This window comes from Danio rerio, chromosome 1 (assembly GCF_049306965.1).
Source record: "Danio rerio strain Tuebingen ecotype United States chromosome 1, GRCz12tu, whole genome shotgun sequence".
In the NCBI taxonomy this organism is placed as follows: Eukaryota; Metazoa; Chordata; class Actinopteri; order Cypriniformes; family Danionidae; genus Danio; species Danio rerio.
Genome location: NC_133176.1, coordinates 36,956,252 through 36,979,260, shown reverse-complemented (window position 1 = coordinate 36,979,260; position 23,009 = coordinate 36,956,252). Strand labels below are relative to the sequence as shown.

The 23,009-nt window shown below is 36.2% G+C and overlaps 1 protein-coding gene across 4 annotated transcripts in view; it reads right to left on the bottom strand.

Moving 5' to 3' along the window:
• Positions 1–23,009, bottom strand: part of dhrsx (dehydrogenase/reductase (SDR family) X-linked) — a 101,722-nt gene that overhangs the window by 23,977 nt on the left and 54,736 nt on the right. For all 4 annotated transcript variants that reach the window (XM_073949174.1, XM_073949177.1, NM_001256719.1 and 1 more), the window contains 2 exons: positions 12,640–12,741; positions 4,125–4,332 (listed from right to left, as the gene is read on the bottom strand). In XM_073949174.1, coding sequence (XP_073805275.1) covers positions 4,125–4,332; positions 12,640–12,741 — 310 coding nt within the window. The remainder of the gene's footprint in view (positions 1–4,124; positions 4,333–12,639; positions 12,742–23,009) is intronic.

The window sequence follows — 23,009 nt, the reverse complement described above, 5'->3', positions numbered from 1 at the left end:
TTACTATGAATGTTTTAGAACTTTTGATTTACTTGCCTACGATGTAAATGTCTAGAAATAACAAACGACAAAAAACGGTCAAACTACTTACTCTAAAAACATAATAAAACATTTATTATTATAATAAGAAAATACAAGTTTGCAACATCAAGTAGTATAACAAGCTAATTTCAAAGCTAAAAATCAATGCAAGTGAATAAGATCCGGAATATTTAAGCCAATAAGATTCCAATGGCTGCGTCCGCTCTCACATGACAGAATAAGGTCAATATTAACATTTAACTTTCATAAGAATATGCTCGACAACACTGTAATTTCAATACCACCCAAACTGCTTCAGTATATGTCATCTCAGCTTCAAATGAGCCGAGAGGCATCTTGCACAGTGACCCTTCCAATAACAAAGCAGACATTTACTCAAAATCTTGCATTTCTATGCAACTCTGGAAGTCCTAGAATGCCCTAGAATGAAGAATCCATGTCTAATCTTTCAGCTGACTCATTTATCCGTTATTTATACCAGCAGATGTCTTTGCGCCCACCCCGTCCTCTCTCTCTCACCTTGAAGGACATATTTATTAGGAATCTTCTGTGCCAAACCCCAGCATGAAGCCCCCACCCCCCCCCCCCACACACACTTAACATACAGCATGACGAGAAGCCATCAGCAGTCGCAGGCAGGCACCTTGTTTGCTGTATTAGATTTGTTGTTTGTCAGTATTTATTGTAACACTCATAACCGGCCCATTCTGCCTCCCAGGAGGCTTTGCAGCATTCAGTCAATCAATACACACATGGAGCTCTGAATCACGCTGCATGTTATAGCGACTGTGTCCTTGAGCCATAGAGAGCCTCTGCAGTGCATGACTGCAGTAACGGTTGAGGACTCTCAAGACTGAAAAGCAATAAAAATGGACGTGAGGAAAAAAAAATAGGGTAATAGTTGCAATATATTGAGAGGTAAAGCAGGTGTAATCAGGATGGATAAATCTGTATTAAGGTCTGTGTTTAATTTTGGACAGGGAAATGTTCTTGCTTTTAATAAATTAAATATTAGAAATTCACTAATACTTAAGGGTTAGGTCATAGTTAATGCTGAATGAAAATGCCGCCATCATTTGCCACCATCATTTTGCCGTATTGGTTTGACGTTATCAAAAATAATGGCGACCATCATAGTACAAAATATGCATAAAACTGACACAGGCTCATTGTGAATATGTTTCCCCGCATACATGTCAGGAGAGCATGAATTATACAGCCAGAGGTATGTAAGGCTGCTTCTTGTCTGTTGAATGTATGCTACAAGGCGGTATAACGCTGCCGATAGCTTCTGTTTCTTTTCGCACAACCAGGTGACCAATTTTACCAGTTTGCCCAGTTGATCACCGCATATGTTAGCGGATTGGAGTGAAGTTGAATGCAACGACGGGGATCAAGTCTGGAACAAAACAGTTCCAGGAAGCAGGTAAAACAAAAATAAAAGGCAAAAAATAAAATAAATAAGTAAATAAACGGTGAGATTCTTTTCTTTTTCTGGATTGCTTTTGAAAACTTTATTGATTGGGTTTGGGCAAGGGGGTGAGTGTCTGAAAGGATCGAATGATCAATCGGTTGGTAGGTCATTTGGTGGGTCAGCTAGTCTGTCAGTCGACAGTGGACTTTAGTGGATTTACATGAAAAGAGCAGGCACATTTGGCACTTGTGAGAGAAATTTGAGATTAAAAAGCAGACAAATTGGTGAATTTGGGAAAACAAAAACCGCAAAAAACGTACCTCATGTTTGTTTCTACATATTCCTCAATTGCTTAATATAACATAAATATCTCTCAATTAAATTTGAAGCAAAAACTCAGCAGAAGATTTACATTTTTTAAGTAATCTACATTTATTTAGGAATTTGGGTGCTGTCATTATTTGTTTATTAGTTTAACATTTATTAGGCGTGGCACGATTCAAACAGAATTGTTGATTTAGTTTGTTTCATGGTTCTGTGGTTATCGGTTTGTTTCAGTTTACATTTTAAAGGGAAAGCCCTATTGTCAAACTTAAATACTATTTAGAAATACGATACATCAGCATGAAATACTTATCCTTATAATCTTTCTTGCTTAAAAAGTTATTCTCAAGGTCATGTACAGTGCATCTGGAAAGTAATTATAGCGCTTCACTTATTCCAAATTATTTTTATGTTACAGCCTTATTCCAAAATGGATAAAATGAATTTATTTCCACAAAATTCTACATACAACACTCCATAACGACAATTTGAAAAAAGTATTCACAGCCTCTGATCAATACTTTGTTGAAGCACCTTTGGCAGCAATTACAGCCTCAAGTCTATTAAATGTGAAGCCACAAGCTTGGCACATCTGTCTTTGGGAATTTTGCCCATTCTACTTCGCAGTACCTCTCAAGCTCTGTCAGGTTGGATGGAAAAGCAATGGTGTAAAGCCATTTTCAGATATCTTCAGAGATGTTCAATAGGATTTAGGGTCTGGGCTCTGGCTGGGCCACTCAGGGATATTCACGAGTTGTTGAGAAGCCACTTCATTGATATTTTGGCGGAAGGTATTAGCCTGGTGATGAGCGGTCCCAGGTTTTTTCCAAACATAACACCTGGCATTCACTCCAGAGAGTTCAAATTTAGTCTCAACAGACCAAAGAGAAATTTGTTTCTGATGGTCTGAGAGTCCTTTAGATGCCTTTTGAAAAATTCGAGGCAGGGAGTGGCTTCCGTCTGGCCACTCTACCATACAGGCCTGATTGGTGGATTGCTGCACAGATGGTTGTCCTTCTGTAAGGTTCTCCTCTCTCCACAGAGTGCTGGAGCTCAAATAAAGTGACTAACTAGGGTATTGATCACCTCCCTGACAAGGGCCCTTCACCCCCGATCACTCAGCTCAAATGGCTGACCAGCTGGTTGTAAAAAACATCATCCATTTATGGATGATGGAGGCCACTGTGCTCATTGGAACTTTCAGAGCAGGAGAAATTTTCTGTATCCTTCAACAGCCATGTACCTTGAGACAATCCTCTCTTCAGACTACAGACAATTCTTTTGTCTTTATGCTTGGTTTGTGCTTTGACATGCACTATCAACCCTGGGACCTTATCATGTTAAATCAACTGAATTTACCACAGGTAAACTTCAATTAAGCTGCTGAAACATCTCAAGAATGATCAGTAGAAACAAAATGTACACGAGCTCAATGTAATTTTCAGGTTTTTAAAAAAAAAATGTCCTTCAATTCGGTCACGTCTAGCAGACATCATGTTTGAACCCATTTTCATCATTGTAAGCTGCTTGCTTTTCTGTCTGTTCCATTGCTCTATTATTGCAACATCTATAAGTCATGTAAAACAAATAATTGCACTTAAATACATTTACTTTAATTATATGGTTTGGAATTGGATGTTTTATGAGATTTTTTTATTTTTAATTTAAGAGTTTTGTAGGATCGCAAAAAATACTGTTTTTTTTTTTTTTTTTTTTGATTATGTGAGGATACAGCCATCGTGCAATTACAAAAAAACTAGGGGCTCTGATTTGACATGCATCTTACTTTTAACTGAAACATGATTAAACAAAATGTCAAAAAGTCAACATTTTAAGCAAATATAAGCTTACAAATAATTATAAGACACATTTTGTGATGTGAGTAAAAACTACTATGAAATGTTTCTGTCCTGAATTGCTTTCCAAGAAATCAAAAACCACTAGAACTAATCGTTATTGTTGTGGAAAATGAAAGGCTTCGAAATGAAAATGATGAAAACTACTGTTTATCCAGAATATCAACCTACTTGTATTTAACAGTAAGTAATTTGATGATTTAAAAAAAAAAAATCATTAATAGAGTTTTTGTTTTGTATGTTGTATATTTTGCATGACTTTTGTATAAAGAGTCACACAAAAATAAAACTACACTGAAAAGCACAAAACACGCACAGCTGAACATCTTTCACATTTACCTCTATGCATTCAGCAGTGGCCTCAACACTTCATTTGTGAAGATTAAATCTTTGTCTTCAAGATTCACCTCGTCCTTTTCATTCACTAAAAAAAGGCTTGAGGCAAGAAAAGACTCTCAATTATATTTCAAACAATAAAAGCTTCTAACCTTCCCTGCAAGTCATCCAGAGTTAATCTCCCTCCATAGTGGGTAGCTGAAGACATAATAACTATTCGGGAACATTTGCCAGGTTTGCCAGTCTTCCTAAGTGCACCCAGCAACAGGTTGGTTAACAGGAAATGGCCCAGGTAGTTTAGCCCAAAGTGTAGCTCAAATCCATCCTCTGTTCTCCTCTCCGGAACAAGCATAACACCAGCTGCAGACACAAAGGAAGCATCATTACTGATATATTATGAAAAGACAGGATATTGCAGAACACCAGGACCAATCCTGCAAGGCCTGATCAAGTATTCACACCTTAAAAAACGACTTATACATCATTTCTAAGTCAATCTTTCCCCTGGTTTGAAAAGCAATGAACATCAAACGCTCTGAGAACATGGTGCCACATGCAGAAGTCTGAATACTGTGGATTAGGTATTGCTGCTTTATTGATTTGCAGCTTTTTTTGACAGCTTTTAAAACACACGCAGAAGGATGTCAGAGATGCTTTCATATGAAACTGAGCTAGCACTAGAACCATTTCCTCCACCAATGTTCGTAATGTGATGCATTCTTCTTAATTCATGTTCCTGCTGAGAAGAAATCAAGTTGCAGATGAAAAGATGTAAAAAAATCGTCATGCGTCATCCTTGTACAAAAAGGCATTTCTATGTCTTTGAAAAGGAACGGCCACAAGACAATTAAAGTTGGTGGATCGCAATATTAAATGGATGTAATCTGGTTTAAAACCTTGACCGAGACTGAGCTCCAGCATTCAGCGGGAATAAGCTTCTGCTCCTGAAAACGTGTTTCATCATTATTTCGCTCTTAACAGAATTACAGCTCAGTTTGCAGGTGAAAACAGTCATCAGGATTATAACAATGTCCGGAGCATATTAAATGAACATTAACGTTTGTTTTTCATGTGAATATTTGTGTCTTTTTTCTTTCTTAATTTATCTTTTTGACTGTTTTAATTCAAAGAGAATGTATTTTGATTAAAATTTGTATTTATCATAACTAGTAAAATGATAAATACCCAAATGTATAGCTTGAACCCTTAAAACTGCAGTATTTTTTCATAGTTCTATTTAAAGGTGCTGTATGTAACTCTTCTAAAGCATAAAAATGCCAAAATATGTTTGCAGATATAAGTGAACATACTTATATGAAAAACAATTCTAAAGTCAGATATTCTGCTTTGAATATGGGAGTTATGTGCCATATTTGTTTTGGTTCTTTTAACTCGCCCACTGCCAGTTTAGCCAATCATATTTCAGCCCCCTGGGTTGCCTTTGTGGAAAACAGCGTATTTCATTCATTCATTCAGAAAGGCTCTCAAAACATGTGTCCGTGACCCAAATCTGACCTCTGGTGGACAGTAGATGACTCTGAAATGAGACACAGATTCAGAGTTCCATATAAGGTGATTAATTAGCAAATAATATAAATATTATGACCCTAAACATTAGGTGAGCAGGTTACATTATAATCACATTTCTAACAACACGCTGCATGCTAAGATTTGCAGCGATAAGCAATTTGGCTGTTTTCACCAGTTGAAACACGACAGAAATTTAAATACAGCCATTCAGAATATGCCCTCACTCACGAAATGGTAAGGTTTATATTCTAATAATACAAAATTAACCTCTTTAACATTATTAAATGTAGATGCTAAATCACTGATATGTGTTTGCTTGCACCGAGTCACAGTTCTAAAGTTCAATTTCAAAAGGCTTATTTTATTTTCCAAATCTGAGGTAAACTAACTGCTGCTGTTTTTGGTAGTATGGCAATACACGTCACGTAAAATGGATATTAAACTTACATTACTAGCATTTAACACTGAATTAAATACATTAGGTGTACCTGAGGTGATCATTGTCATGTATCCTGCTTTTTACCTGTGAGAAATAGAAGAAGCCATAAAAAAAAAAAAAAAAAAATTCAGGACAAAAACTCATTTTAGTATGGAAAATATTTCTTGAATGGTGTGTTGTTGCTTTTAGAAATAAAATGGTTCAAATCAGCCTTAATCAGCCTTTAGGCTCACTAGTCAGGCACACTTATGTTAATCTGGAAGTCTGCACTTGTGTGGACTCGTCAGAGGAGGAGCCGAGTGAAAATGTGTTTTGATCAAGGAGTGCAATACCTAGTTTAACCACTGGGTGTCAGTGGGTGTCAACTTACATACTGCAGCTTTAAATGTACAAATGAGATCAAACAAATTAATATGGATTATCCACTAAATCAGAACGGCATGATACTGATAGCGTGACATAGTGTGAAGTGCGATAGTGTTGATTATTTCAGGTTTAGTCTGTGGAACAAATAAACACTTTTCAACGCTTCACCACAGACAAATTAACTGATATAATTTAACTACTTATTTATGGGTTTGTTGATTTGGATAATTATTTGATACATATGTTTATACTGGGATTATGAAAAAGATTGAGATTGTGGAGAAAAACATGGAAAAAATCTCATCATCATTATCATCTTCATCATCATAAAAACTGTTGCATAAATTAAGCAAATAACTGTAGTCTTAATTAAACAACTTAGGTGAAACAAACTATGTCAGTACAACTTTAAAATAAATGAAATAGGCTTCTTTTTAATAATGTATTTGTTGATTGACATTTTACTAAACATTTAATTAGAAGCTAAATAAAAACTAATGCATCCTATGGCTATCAATCCATTAACGAAGGACCTCTGTAGAGAGAATCATTGTCCTCCAGACTGTCCCTTAGACACATGCAGTGTCCTGTCCACCCGGGGCTCTAGAAGGGTCAAGTGTTGACCTTTCTGCATCATTAGACCCTCAACGGGGTGGCACAAATGCGTTTGCCCATCAGTCGACATCAGATGGAAGGGGTGTGTGCTGTCAACAACAAACGGGGAAAAAGGGGAATGTGAATTATTAATTCTCTCTGTTAGGGAGAGGACAGTGTGTGACTGTTCCTGTCATTTTGAGACATTCCCTGGGGCAGCTTCTAAATAAAAAGTCGTTCAGTTAAAACAAACAACCCCTGAGGCCCTCAGGACACAGACCAGACATGTCCAACAGTGCGAGCTTAGAGGACGCAAGAGATTTTAGCTGGAGAAACAATGTATGGATGTTAAAGAAGCAACACTTCATATAGGATTCAATATGTTAAAATAAGTTAATCTTTAAGGTTTTGTGATCTAGAGCAAAAGTAAAAAAAAAAATATATATATATATATATGTATATATATATATATATATATATATATATATATATATATATATATATATATATATATATATATATATTTATATATATAAATTAGTGCGTTAACACATGCAATTAATTTGAAATATTTAACGCGCTACAAAAATTAACGCAGTTAACGTAGTTGCAGGTTGTTGTTTTTTTTTACATCCTGTTGTGGCAGACGTGTGTTTAACGTGCAAAGAAATATGGATAAGATCAAGGAAGTACTTTTTAAAGGCAAGTTTCAGTATAAAACAATTAATGTCGCATCACCAGGCTCTTCAGAGTTTCATGCAATTTCAGGTGTTTCATTTTTAACTTTCGACTTCTGTTTTAATGGAATTTGATACCGCATGGCGAACGGAAAGAAAAACCTCAGCATTTTGTGACGGTGTCGGTGGTCCTTTAAGTTAATCATCTGCTTACATTAAGGTAAATCGCTGCTTACATGGTAGACTCTTAATAGGAGTATTATCTTAATCATATTAAAATTGAAGTATTGGTGTCCATGTAAATGTACTCAGAAAGTGTCTGATGAATTTGCGAGCTGTCAGACAGCTCATGTTTCACGCTCACGTTTGGATTTACTAACAATGAAATTAACGTGGGAATTTGCGCAGGTCCATGCCAACTTCATGCCTGGCGTATGCACATTTCTTGTGTGTGTCTGTTTTATTTCCATTGGTGACTCCTAGAATAAGGAGAATAAGTTTATCAGACGCTGGATTCGAACCGAGTTCATGCTCAAAAGTGTCAAAACATGTTGCCATGCGTTTTATGAGCTACGCCACTCACGCTGTTAGACACTACAAAATTGTACACTATTTCTTTTTTTTATCCACTCAGTGCAATGTTCAGACCCAACTGTGTTAACCGCACCAGCTAAACTCTCCCACTCTATTTTTTTTTTCTTTTGTTATTAAATTCCAGAGAACAAACTTGCAAATAACACAGTTTTTCTAGGTTATGTTAGGTTATGCCAAAGTAGAGTCATTAGCATATTCATACGGGGGGAGGAAGGGAGGGGTTTTGCGCTTGTGCATGTTGCACTCAGTTTCACGTTCATTTGGATGTACAAAGAGAATATGCGTGTGATTCGGCGTACGCAGTGTTTCATACATCTGAATTTTTTACTCCGTATGCACATTTACAGCTTTTATGTTTTAGTATGATTTCAACGCAAGTCTTCGTACATGAGGCCCCTGGTCTGTATGTGCGCACGTGCGTTTCTTAGCAACAAACCTGCCTAAACGTCGTTGTCTGTAGCCCCCTAAATCAAAAAGTTACGAATTGCCGTGAGATTGTGTTGCACTCGCAGCTCTCATCATTTAATAGAAAAGGTCCATATTGTTCCTCGATAATGTCAACAGACTGGACTTTCTTAGCAACTGGATTAATGTAAAAGAAGACTAAGCAAAATTGTTTCTACTTTATAATTAATGTTCTCAACTCACAGCAATACAACTTTACAATGAGTGCAATTGTTTGTATTCAATTCTTTATTGTTATTATAATTTTCTTTTTACCATATCTGCAATGCCTGTATTTTGGATTTTTTTGTAGTCCACTTAGAATCCAACTTGGAAATATATATATTTTTCTTTAGTGGCATTGATTATTTTAAAACTCAAATTGCATCAACATGCCTTTGTTTTTATTTCTGTAATAAATATGGCTGTCAAGCCAGGAACGTGATGGTTTATTGTGGATATGTTGTTTACATGAAGAAATCTCTGTTACAAGTAAAAAAAATTGTAATAAACAATTATATTTTGAATTTAAATAGTTTATGTCTTGCGTCTACATAAATTTATCATGTGAATAGCCAAAGTTACAAGTTTCAGTTTTTTTAAATGTGATTAATCGCGATTAATTTTTATAAAAAAGTGCAATTAATTAGTTAATTTTTAATTGAATGACAGCACTACTATTATAGACCACTGTCCTTTAATTTACTAGGTTAACCCCATTTGTCAGCAAGTAGGTTTGTCACTTTATGTGTATAAAGCAGGTAAAATAAGTATTGAACACATTAAGATTGTTTTCCAGTAAATATATTTCTAAAGGAGCTATTGACATGAAATTGAACTTGAATACATTTCTTAGGTTTGATTTTTTTTCACAGACCTTAACAGAGTTTAAAAATCTTGATGGTTCTATTGGTCTTATCTATTTACTCTCCTCTTTAGTTCTTATTTTCAATTTAGTTGATTGGTGATTGACCATTCATGCTGCTTTATTTTCTTCTTCTGAAACCAGTTGAGTTTCCTTGGTTGTATTTGGGGTCATTGTCTTTACAATTTACAGTAACGAGAGGCAGGCTTGCTTTCAAACTACTGAGAGATTTCAGCTGCTCTCTGGGCTTTCCATGACTTTTTAACACCTCAATTTCTTTATGTGTTCAAAATGGTTTCCCTGAGTCATTTCCTTTTATTACACATAACTCAAAATCAAAAGTAATTAGTCTTGTTTTTTTTTTTTTTTTTTTTTTTTTTTGTATGAATGAATTATTTAGTTGGTACTGAAATCAGATAAAAGTTTAAAGACAACAGTTTTAGAAAATTTTATAGAATAGAAGTCAAAAATTTTACCCCAAAATTGTTACCATGAAAATGAAGTTCTTAATATAAATAAATATTACATAAATAAATAAATAAATAAATAAATAAATATATATATATATATATATATATATATATATATATATATATATATATATATATATATATATATATATATATATATATATATATATATATATATATATATATATTCTCTGAGAGAAATAAATAATAATAATAATTAAATAAGATAAAATAAAATAAAAAATAAGTGAGCAAGTTTACAATAAAAGAGTTAAAAAAGGGAAAGAAAAGAATAAAAAAGAAAAGTTTGCGTTAAAAAGTCAATATTTCCTCGTTCTAGTTATTTGATATTTGATATTTGAAATGTGTATTTGATATTTGTCTAAAACAAAGTTCCATGGGACTCATGTATCAATGCTGCGTACGCACAAAAACTTTGCGTACGCCAGGTTTCATGCTCAGAATCGCTCACATTTGGATTTACTAACAATGAACAGAACGTGGGAATGTGCACAGCTCCATGGCAGCTTCTTGGCTGGCGTACGCACATTTTTTGTGCGTGTGTGTTTTATTTCCATTGGCGACTCCTAGAGGCAGTTGTGTTAAATTGCTCTCTACAAAGTGTCTGAGCCTCGCAATGGCAGCTGTATGAGACGGGTTCATCTAGCAGGTATATAAGGTTTCCATACCATAAATTTGACCAGCCAAACTGTAATTGCAGCGGTCGCCTGTTTTCCCAATGTAATCTGAGCTATCTACTGCACGCACATTGCTATAAAGACACTACCTGAAGATGAATTTGCATGTGTGAATCAGAAACATTTCTATTCAATAGATGTGCAAATAAAATACGATGCACAAACTTATTAATGCTTCCTACTTGTCTTTCTCGTGATAAATAGTTGGCAAAATCTGATATGTAGCAGGGGAAAAAAGAAGAAATAGTTCATCAGACGCTGGATTCGAATAGATTCATGCTCGAACGTGTCAAAACATGTTAACATGCGTTTTACGAGCTGCGCCACAGCAACTGTTAAAGGTATTGCAACATTTTACACCTATAAACCACACTATTTCTCTTTTAACTCCACAGTGTGATGTTCAGACCCAACTATGTTAACCGCATCATCTAAACTCTCCCACTCTATTTTTTTCTTTTGTTGTTAATTCCGAAGGACAAATTTGCAAATAACATTGCTTTTCTCCGGTCTACCCCCGAAAGCAGCACCTCCAATTCACATTCTGTTCAAAGTTTCTCTTCTTGCTTGCTTTTGCCTTTGCTTTTTTCGTTGGGTTTTGCCAAAGTAGAGTCATTTGCATCTTTATACGGGGGAGGAGGCAGGGATGGGTTTTGTGCTCGTGCATGTTGCGCTCAGTTTCACGTTCATTCAGATGTACAAAAGAATATGCGTGAGATTCGGCGTACGCAGTGTTTCATACATCTGAATTTTTTTCTGCGTAAGCACATTTACAGCTTTGTGCGTACGCAATGTTTTAGTATGATTTCCACGCAAGTCTTAGTACATGAGGCCCCAGGTGTGTCAAAAAGCTTTGAGAGATGCTGCAAGTAAGCATTTTAACTCGTCTAGCTAAAAGAGTAGAAAAAGCAATAACCTTGCAACAGTCAAGTCAACACTGTCTGAAATACCAAAAAGGGCTGTCAAGGGGTTAGGGTCTAGATTTAAGTGTATCAAAAACACTGCACCAGAAATTGTCAAAAAATGTCAATTAAGGGCAAATCCAAAATTATGGACATGATTAGCAGGAAACTGTTTATAGCAATGATAGGCATCACTTCTATCAGGAAAATAGCTAATTTGGCATTAAAATGTGCTCTTTAGAGCACCTTACACTGCATTAGGCCATCTCTAGCACACATAGAGAAGGAGTGGACCATCTTTAAAATATCTTCCCATTGTTCTTCCGCAATACCAACACCAAGGTCATTTTTCCAAGATTTTTACATATAGTATTTCTAAGAGTATACCAACTTTTATTAATAGGTTCAGGCCACATGATGAGTCATTATTACATGCATTTGCGGTACTCTAAATTGAACCTGATTTTTTTTAAATGTAAATTTCACAAAATGTATTTACTTTACATTCTAACAACATATTATTTGTAAATGCTTATGAAGAAAACTTATTTATAAATGTGACTCTGGACCACGAAACCAGTCAAAACCAAACTAACCAAAAATACATGTTATGGGTTATTACTGATTTTTCCTTTATGACAAAAAAAGCATTAGAATATTAATTAGATATTTAGTAAATGTCCTACTTTAAATACATCAAAACATATTTTTTCATAATTAATGTGCATTACAAAGAACTTCATTTAGGAAATTTTAAAGGTGATTGATTGATTGTTTGATTGACTGACTGACTGACTGACTGACTGACTGAACGATTGACTGAATGATTGACTAATTGACTGACTGACTGACTGACTGACTGCTTGCTTGATTGATTGATTGATTGATTTTTTTACCCTCAGATACTAGAAAATTTCAGTCTCAGCTACATGCCGTCCAATCCTAACAAACCAATCATCAATGTTTTTAGCTTATTTATTCAACTTTCAGATGATCTCAATTGCAAAAAAGCGTTACCCATTGACTGGTTTTGTGTTCCAGGGCTCATTTATATGTTAATACCAGAAGTATTAAGGAAATGTACATACCATTATTGACAAGGACATGTAGAGGCAAACCTTTGGCATTATATCTCTGGACGAACTGGCGAACAGATGTCAAAGAGGCCAAATCCAAGTACATGAACTCCACTAAAAGCAAAAACAGATCACAAAATCAGTACTTAGGCAGAAGCTGCAATATAAGAACTGAAAATGAGAAGAAGAATTACTTGAATTGAGATTCAAACTTAATATGAACATTTTAACAAAACATTATGTCAGTTTAATGACATCTTACATAATTTGCCTCATTTCACTTTAATCTTAAATGACTTTTGTCTCTATGAAACACCAAAAATAAATATTTTAAAGCATGTTGGTAGCTAGGTTTCACTCAAATATATACAATAAATGTCATTCAAATACACCTGAAAAACTTTGGTTACCAATACTCGTTCATTCGTTCAATAAATCTATGAAAGTCAATCAAATGTCAGAATGTTGTACATTTGGGTAAACACTTCTTTCATGATAATCTTTTAAAAACTGTTTCTGATAAAAAAAATAAATAAATAAATAAAAAAGATTAAGGTCAATTGCTTTACATTCAAAACAACAATTTCATTTAAGCATCATGTGTGCTGCCATTGCATAATAGGCAACTGAACCGAACTGGAGTTTAAAAGGTATTTTCATTTCCCAACGGCCCACAACACTGGCGACAAGCACATGATGAACTGCTCAATAACAGCACAAGCATGTAAACAGCAATAATAATTATTTAACAATATGAGGACTCAGAGAAAGGTCTTCATTAAACCAGGATGCAAAATGGTTTAAACATTACAGCAAGATGTATTCAGCAGCATCATTCCACGATACAAATGTAATGCTGATTACAGCATATTTCCATATTCAGATCATAAGTCAAACACATTTGTCCTCCTCAAATTGTCAGCTTGTTTTACAGGGGTTTGTTTTGAACTGTAGTTGCAGGCTAAATTCTCTGTTGATTCATTCAGTGTTTGCATGCCATAGTTCATTTATTAGCCTTTTTTTCTGTTGGGATGTACATCAAAGCACGTCCAATTAGTCTCATTTCAAAGCATGCAATTTATTCCACGCATTAAAGCTCACCTAAGGTCAAAAGGACTTTTCTCTCATCATCCTGAATGACCTGGCAATGTTTCAATGATCACTTCTTTTTAAAACAAACATTAAAATTACCATAATTGCCCAAAATATCTGCTCTGAAGCTCACTAACAGAGAAAACAATAACATAGTTAAATCACACAATGTAGTTCAATTCATTATGTAGTTCAAGCATTATGACCTGAGACTGAACAGATTGTATTTATTAAACTAGGCCAAAATATTAATATATAATACAATTACATATATGTTATGGGATAATCAACAGATTACTATGCGTTAAAGGATTTTAAATGCATGAAGTCCCTCAGTGTAGTGCATTCAAATTGATTAAATTGAAGTGCCCTTGATTTTCTGCTTATTCCGATAAATTTTAAACTGAGATTAAAACTGACTGGAACTAGCAGTGCGTTAAATTATTTAATCGCAACCTTTCTAGTTAATCAGAATCAAAAATTTTAACGGACCATAGATTAAAATAAATTAATCAATTACTGTAACAGTATTGTATTCCCTTTTGTGTTCCCCTTTGCGTCTTTTCACCTTTACGTTCCAAGCCCTTGTTAGCTGTCATAGTTACCCCTTGCTGCTGAGTCAATTGCCCCTTTCACACAGTGATACCGGAAAATTTACGGAACAACTTTACCGGTAGATTAAAAAAAGTGCTGTTCACACAGGTGAGGACGTTGGGGATTTTTTCCGGAAAAGAGAATTCACACATCCATTCCAAAATACCGGTAAATTCTGACATCATTAACCAGAAATGACCTCTAAACGGCTGCGCTTGTATTTGTAAATGTTTGACTACATTACAAACTCTGGATGGATCAGTGTTGTGAACAACTTCGATGAAAACATATAGAGACACACTTTCGCATGTCGAGATGTTCATGATGTGTGTGTGTGTGTGTGCTGGCTTACCAGCTGCTTCATGGGCACACGCGACACAGAGCTTGAAGGTAAACGAACAACGGCTTATCATAAACATATTATCAATAATTATTAACACTGTTGGCATTAAGAAAAAACATATACATGTTATCTGACTAATCTCTAGCAGCTAAAGGTGTCTGGAAAAATATTTAAAGGCTTTTATTTTCATAAACCGTGCGGACGTGAATGCTTCTGACTGTTCTGATTGGCTGAAGTAGACATCTCATGTCAGCACGTTCTAGACGTGCACACGCTCTTTCCGGCTATCTTCCTTCTACATTCACACAGCGCAGCACTCCTGCAAATTACTGGTAATGTTACAACTTCTCTTTCCGGAAAATTGCCAGAACGAATTTACCGGTATTTTCAAAAAGGACCTGTTCACACATACATCCTTTCCGGAAAATAGCCGGTAATTTTACGGAAAGGTCTGTGTGTGTGAAAGGGGCTATTGTCTCCGCCCCTCGTTACCTTGTTTGCTCCTTGTATAAAAGCTCATGTGTGAGTTGTTAATGAACACATCATGTATAAGGTTTCCTTAAGATGTTTCTTCCTTCTCTGTGTTTCTTTAGCCCCTTTCACACATACGGACCTTTCTGGAAAATTACCGGCAATTTTCTGAAAAAGGGATCATGTGTGAACAGGTCCTTTTTGAAAATACCGGTAAATTCGTTCTAGCAAATTTCCGAAAAGAGAAGTTGTAACATTACCGGTAATTAGTAAGTTGTAACATTACCGGTAATTACCGGTGAGTGCTCTATGTGAAGGTAGAAGGAAAACTGACGGAAAGAGCATGCTCACGATTTGAACATGACGTGAGATGTCTACTCCAGCCAATCAGAACACTCACACACATACACATCTGTGCTGTTTATGAAAATAAAAGCCTTTGAATATTTTTCCAGACACATTTAGATGTTAGATATTCCTTCTGAATGCCAACTGTGTAAACAATCATCGATAATATGCTTATGATAAACCGCTGTATGTTTACCTTCAAGCTCTGCTTTAATTGCTTGACACGTGTGCATGTGAAGCAGCCAGTAAGCGGCGACACTCACACACATAAATTTACATTTTGATATGCGAAAGTGTTCCTCCATATGTTTTCATCAAAGTTATTCACAATACTTATCCATCCACTGAAGCTCATTTCTTCTTAATGATGTCAGAATTTTCCTGCATTTTGGAATGGATGTGTGAATGGTCTTTTCCAGAAAATTTCCGGAACATCCGTGCCTGTGTGAACAGCACTTTTTTGAATTTACCGGTAAAGTCGTTCTGGAAAATTTCTCGATATTTACATGTATCACTGTGTAAAAGGGGCTATTGCCTCTCTTACTTCACCATTAGTTTCTTTCCCTGTTGAACACAAAATATATCCCATTGATTTGGATAGTATTCTTGGCACCCATTGACTTCCACAGTAAGTCCATTGGTCCTAGCAACCAACAATGCTCAAAATATTTCTTGTTCAACACAAGAACTCAAAAAGGTTTAAAACCACAGAATAACTGACAAAGTAAGATTAATTTTTTGGTGAACATTCATTAATTTTCCTTCAGCTTAGTCCCTTTATTCATCAGGGGTCGCCACAGTGGAATAAACCACAAATTATCCAGCATATGTTTTACACAGCAGATGCACTTCCAGCTGCAACCCAGTACTGGGAAACACCCATACACACTCATTCACATACATACACTATGGCCATTTTAAGTTATTCAATTTACCTATAGCACATGTCTTTGGATTGTGGGGAAAACCGGAGCACCAGGAGGAAACCTACTTGAACACGGGGAGAACATGCAAAAGTGGTTAGCACTGTAGCCTCACAGCAAAATTAGTTGGCATTTGTGTTTGAGTTTGCATGTTCTCCCATGTTCGTGTGCAGTTTCCTCCAGGTGCTCCGGTTCCCCCAACAGTACAAAGGTGAATTGCACTATAGGTGAATTGAATTGGCCGTAGTGTATGAGTGTGCATGTTAGAGAGTAAGGGTGTTTCCCAGTACTAGGTTGCAGCTGCTGCTGGGCATCTGCTGTGTAAAATATATATGCTGGATAAATGTACGGTTCATTCTGCTGTGGTGACCCTTGATGAATAAAGGGACTATTCATTTATTAATTTTCTTCTCGGTTTTATTAACCAGGGGTCACCATAGCGGAATGAACCGCCAACTTATCCAGCATATGTTTTACACAGCAGATGTCCTTCCAGCTGCAAGCCATCACTGGGAAACACCCATACACTCTCATTCACATGCATACACTATGGACAATTTTAGCTTACCCAATTCACCTGTACCACATGTCTTTGGACTTGTGGGGGAAACCAAAACACTCGGAGGAAACCCATGCGAACGCAGGGAGAACATGCAAACACCACACAGAAATGCCAACTGACCCAGCCATGGCTCGAACCAGTGATCTTCTTATAAAGGGACTAAGCTGAAGAAAATAAATTAATTAAGTGTCTTCATAAAATTGTGTCAATGGTGATCAATCTTTGGTCAATATTCAGGGCTTATATTGTGTGTTCTATTGTGGGTCCAAAACAGGACATTAAACGACTAATAACTAACCTTATTTTATTTTTGTTTCACAAATGTCTCATTAAAATGTCAAAATGATTTTAAAACTGATCTGAGATCAGGTAAAACTATGCAACCTGTTCAGTATCAATGCCCCGTACTGAAATCCCAAAACCTTTACAATCTGATGTGCATTGATTCAAAACAAAAGATTCATTAAAGTTTCAAAGCTTCATGAAGCATTGGACGCAGACAACAGTAATTTATATACTGATAAATCTTAATCGGAGTTTGCATGTTCTCCCCTTGTACACGCTGGTCTCCTCCGGGTGCTCTGGTTTCCCAAACAGTCAAAACACATGCACTATAGGTGAACTGGTTGAACTAAATTGGCCGTAGTGTATGAATGTGTGAATGCGAGAGTGCATGGGTGTTTCCCAATGCTAGGTTGCAGCTGGAACTCAGCGTTCAACGCTGTGTAAAATGTATGCTAGAATAGTTGCCGGTTCATTCTGCTGTGGCGACCCCTGATAAACAAGCGACTAAACTGAAGGAAAATGAATGAATAAACTAATCTAAATATATACAGAGCGATCAGTTGTAGTATTATATACACAGCTCACCTCAATCAATAATATCATGACAGTCTGTTGAATAATACCCTACATCATTTAAAAATCTTAATTTTAAGTTCAGCTCATTTAACATCATATGTTACTGATATTAAAAAGTAGACATATGTCACATTTCTCTGATGTTAAACCAATCAACTCCTTAAATATGACATCTGCTTGTGGCGAATAAAATGCTCTCCCATTTTCTCAAAGTGCCACTAGGAGGCGCTACTTTGTTCTGCCCTCCCTCGAGCTTCCAAAACCTTATTTCCGGGGTCGGGAGGAAGCGGAAGGGCAGGTACACAATAGGAGACCATAAAAGGTGGTCTTGAGGGTTGCTTAGGGTGGCTGTTGTTGTTGTTGTGGTTGCTGCTGTTGGAGTTGCTGTTTTCTTTGCTGTTTTTTTTTTTTTATTTGTGTGTTGGTGGTGAAATCGTGGGGAGAGAAAAAGACGAGAAACAAGAAAGATGCAAAAGGTGAAGAGCTGTTGGCTTTGAAGATGGAGGTGTGGCGATAAATACTGTGGTGTGAAAGTGATGAGGACAGGCTGACCAGAAAACCTACACGAGCGATTAAGTGCGAGGGGTCTGCAGGATCTTATGGGGATCGAAAGCCAAGGTGGACCTGTACAGAATCAGCGTTGTTTGCCGGGTCAGTTATTTAGGTCATTCACATTCATTCATACACCCATACAATCCACACCCATGGCTACTCAATTTCACAAACCTTCTTTACATATCTCTTTCTCTCTGGTTTCCGTTACCTCAGCCACACGTTATTATTGTTGTTTGATTGATTGTTTGTTTGATGTTTTCTTTCTTTTATTTTATTGACTTATCTAAGCAGTGATTTTTTTGTTGTTAAAAATCGTTCAACAAAGATTGAACAGGGGTAAAAAGAATTAGGTATTACTTAGAAAATATATTTTTTGTACTGTGTGATAAAAATACAACAGTTGATTTCATTTAAAGTGTGTTGCGTTTTTATTATTTATCCTTTTCTTTTGCATTGTGTATGGTGGTTAAATGCCGGCTGTAGCTAACCAGGGTATTAGTAAATGTTTTTTTCTTTTTGGCAAGGAAATCTTGTCTGGCGCCCAAAGTTTAATTAAAAATATTGATAACTAATTTTTTTTTTTGTTTGAGGTCTGCTGGGAGTGAGATTAAACGCCGTGAAAATCTGAAACTTCCTAGTGGTCACGTGGACTAGCGGTTGAGCGTTGGACCGTGATGCAGACAGGCCCGGGTTCAAATCCCACTAAAACTGGTTTTTGAAATTTATTTTTATTTTTCTTCATTCAAATTATATTTAAACTGAATTATTATTACCAGCCACCGTTACATAAATGACTATTTTGCATGAACAGGCTCGTATAACGCTTAGTCTCTGATCTCAGTAATTCGACGGGTCTTCGTATCTGTTTAACTGAGGTCGCAATCCCAATTGTGGAAACAGAAGCTGGAGTTTTGCCCACTCATCCTTCCTGTTCTTGTTCTCCATCAACTTTAATTAGGCTTATCATTCATTCAGTCTGACGGAACTAACCTTTGAGCTAATAATGGCTCCCAAGTGAGAATTAGACCATTACACGCCTGCCGGGCTGGACAGCAAGAAATGCACACAGGAGGCCATATAAAAGAGCAGCGATACAGCTAATGCAGTACAAGCATGCCTTTTAAATGTTAATATTGATGAACTTGTCAGAACACATCTAAGTTTAGGGTAGAAATTTGATATGACAGCGAGGGGTTTTTGTCATTATTTTGATAGACAAAGTAAAACTATAAGCCTTGAAGCTCAAGATTTTAAAACTGCAGCGCCTGCAAGTTGTTGTGTTTACCTCGGTGAACCCTTTTGGGCTTTCAGCTTATGAAAATGAGACGTTACATTATAATATTCCAGTCATATGCACATCATTGCTTCAATCAGCTTCCGTTGTCATGTTATGCAAATCCTGGTATTTTGTTCTCTTTTTTTTTTTGCTCTCAGCATAATAGTGAGGTGAGGCAAGGTCAACACTGACAAAACGTTCACCTTTACTGTTCTATCAAAACAGAGTCACCATAGAGCCAGATGTGGCTGTCGCTCAGATGTAGCAAAAAAAGAAAAAAGGAATGGTGATAACCTTATAATGACTTAGGATGTTGAGACAAATTATGCTCAAGAGCTTCCATTTATCATTTCATTAATTTGTAACACATTCATTGAATAAATTCCAACAATTTAAACTAAATGAATTTGATTTTGATTGATCACTTTAAATCTTAATGGCTTTATTCACAAGCAGGCACAGAAATTGAAACCTTAATGGCTCCTGAATTCTCTGGTCTCTTTCACTTCCATTGATTTTTAGCCATGAAAGAACAAACTTGTTTTTTTCTTATGTTTTTTATCTTTATATATAGTCATAAAAGCACTGCTGATTATTATTTCTAGTCATTAGCCCAATAGGCAAATACAGTTGTAGATAATAGCAGAATTGAGTGCACTTCCACATTACAATACGTGGTCATTTGTAGGGCTGCATGATTAATCGAAAAATCTCAATTTGACCCCCAACACGATCTTAATTAGGGTGTGAACCTACACTAGTCTCACAGTTCCGTTCGGTTACGATTATCATGCCATCGATACGGTTCAATTCCATATCTCGGTGCATCAGTTAATGAAGAGGCATCATACAGATCAAAAGTACACTTTGGGGTACCACAAGGCACAAGGCTAAGTTCTTGGTCCCTTACGGTTCACACTATATATGCTACTACTAGGTGATATACTTAAAAATGGAGTTAGCTTCCAATGTTATGCTAATGATACACAACTTTATAATTCCTCTCAACCTTATAACTTGTATGCCCTTACTAATTAACAGATTGTATAGCTGATATTAAAAGTTGGATTACTAAAAACTTCTTATTACCCCATTCAGATAAAAACTATAAGTCTTGCTTATTGGACCCAAAAACCTCACATGCAAAAACCTAGAACACTCTTTAACCCTTAATGGATTCTTAGTTCCGTCCTCATTTTTAGTTAAAAAGTTGGGGGTGATTTTTGATAGCAACCTGTCATTTAAAGGACATAATTTAAGCATCTGTAAAACTGCATTTTTTCAGCTTAAAAATGTTGCCAAACTTTGACACATGCTATCAATGTCTGATGCGGAAAAGCTTATACATGCTTTCGTGACCTCTAGATTGTAATGTGTTACTAGCTGGTTGCCCTACTGGCCTAATTAACAAACTTCAGCTAGTTCAAGATGCAGCTGCTTGAGTGTTTTCTAGAACAAAGAAATATGATCATATTACTCCAGTTCTTTCACCATGGCATTGGCTTCCTATTAAATATTGTATAAACTTTAAAATGTTATTGGCTACCTACAAAGCCCTGATAGGCTTAGCTGCCCAGTATTTGAGGGAGCTCCTGGTGTATTATAGTATTACAGCCCCTCAAGTCTACTACGCTCAATTACTTCTGAGCAATTGATTATTCCCAGAATATTAAAATGAACTTTTGGCTGTAGATCTTTCTCATATCTGGCACCTTAACTCTGGAACAGCCTTCCTAGCACAGTTCGGGAAGCAGACACACTCTGTCAGTTTAAAACTAGATTAAAGACACATCTCTTTGCATTAGCATACACATAAAACACAAATGCTGCTGAAATTAAAATCCTTTTAAATACTGTTGGTCTGCATTATTTAGGGCAACTGGAGAGGGGAAAACTTCCCTAACGACATTATAATTTGAACGGCATCTGAGCTAGTCTGTTAGTCTTTCTATTATTTCCGAGGTTTCCATAATCCTGGACCAGGCCATATCCTGAGCAGCAGCTGTGGTGGTTATGGAGGAGTGGAGAGCATGAGACTGATCAAGACAATTTCTAGCACTGATCCTGAAGGAACAGCCTGTACACCAGCCGGTGGCCTCTCCCACCTGCAGCTTCTTTATGATGGACGTCCATCGCTCTCCAGCCTCCAGTGCCAAGACTGCAGCTCTGCACAAGATGTTTGACCGTAGGAGAAATGGTCATGCCCAACTGAGCCTGGTTTTAAACTTTCGCCAATTGGTGAATTTTTTTTTTCCATGTCGCTGTCTTTACTGAACTGAACTAAACTGAACTTCAACACTGAAAACTGAACTGACACTGCGTTAATTTACTATAATCTTCTATGTGAAGCTGCTTTGACACAATCTACATTGTAAAAGCACTATAAAAAAAAAATCACAAAAATCAAGATGCACTGATGATGCTTTCCATAAACAATTTGATATATCACTTAGCAACACAATTAGTCTTGTATTAAAATTTGTAATTTATAAATATATTTATGTATTATTTGTAATAAAATTTTGTCCTTTTATACATGCAGTCATATATATATATATATATATATATATATATATATATATATATATATATATATATATATATATTTATATATGTGTGTGTGTGTGTGTGTGTGTGTGTGTACTGTATCTTTAATTTTATCTGCTCAAGGTAAACACTCTTTTTAAATGTATCAAACAAAACTAAAGTACGTGCACAGAACAACATGAGCATTTATAGCAAATAAACAAAAGTAAATATTATTCTGTTTGCTTTTTGAGCATGGTCGAGTGACTTCTTAAACGCCTGTTATTGGTCACGAGCTCAACAGAAAAGGCTGCGATTGGCTCTAACAGTCAGCGTAGCTCTGGCGCTGTTCAGCAAACAGTGACACAGACACTGATGTTAAACAGCTGCGGTGAACAGCTGATCCATTATAGGCGGTGACACAGTGAAGAAAACTCACTCTGCAGACATGCTCGTGTCTGGATCCACAAATAATGTTATTGTAACAGCCAAGAGTGGAGATAAAATGTTACCTCATGAACAGGCCAGCAGGGCAAAGGGGCAGAGATTGTGTGTGTGAGAGAGAAAGTTTACAGTTTTGCTTTTTTCCTAACTGGGTTCTGATGTACTTCCCTGTCAGAGTGTCAAACAATCTCACAAGCAGTGATTTGAGCACAGTTATCTGCTTTTTAAGTAGTAGGAGCGTTTTAATTACTCGCCATCGTGATTCTAGACCTAGTCATTTTTCAAATGTAAACTTTAAAGCACTAAATGCTTTGGTTGTTGCCACCATATTTACTTATTACTCCACATATTGAGCCACATGCACTGTTTTGCTGTTCTGAAGTCCCT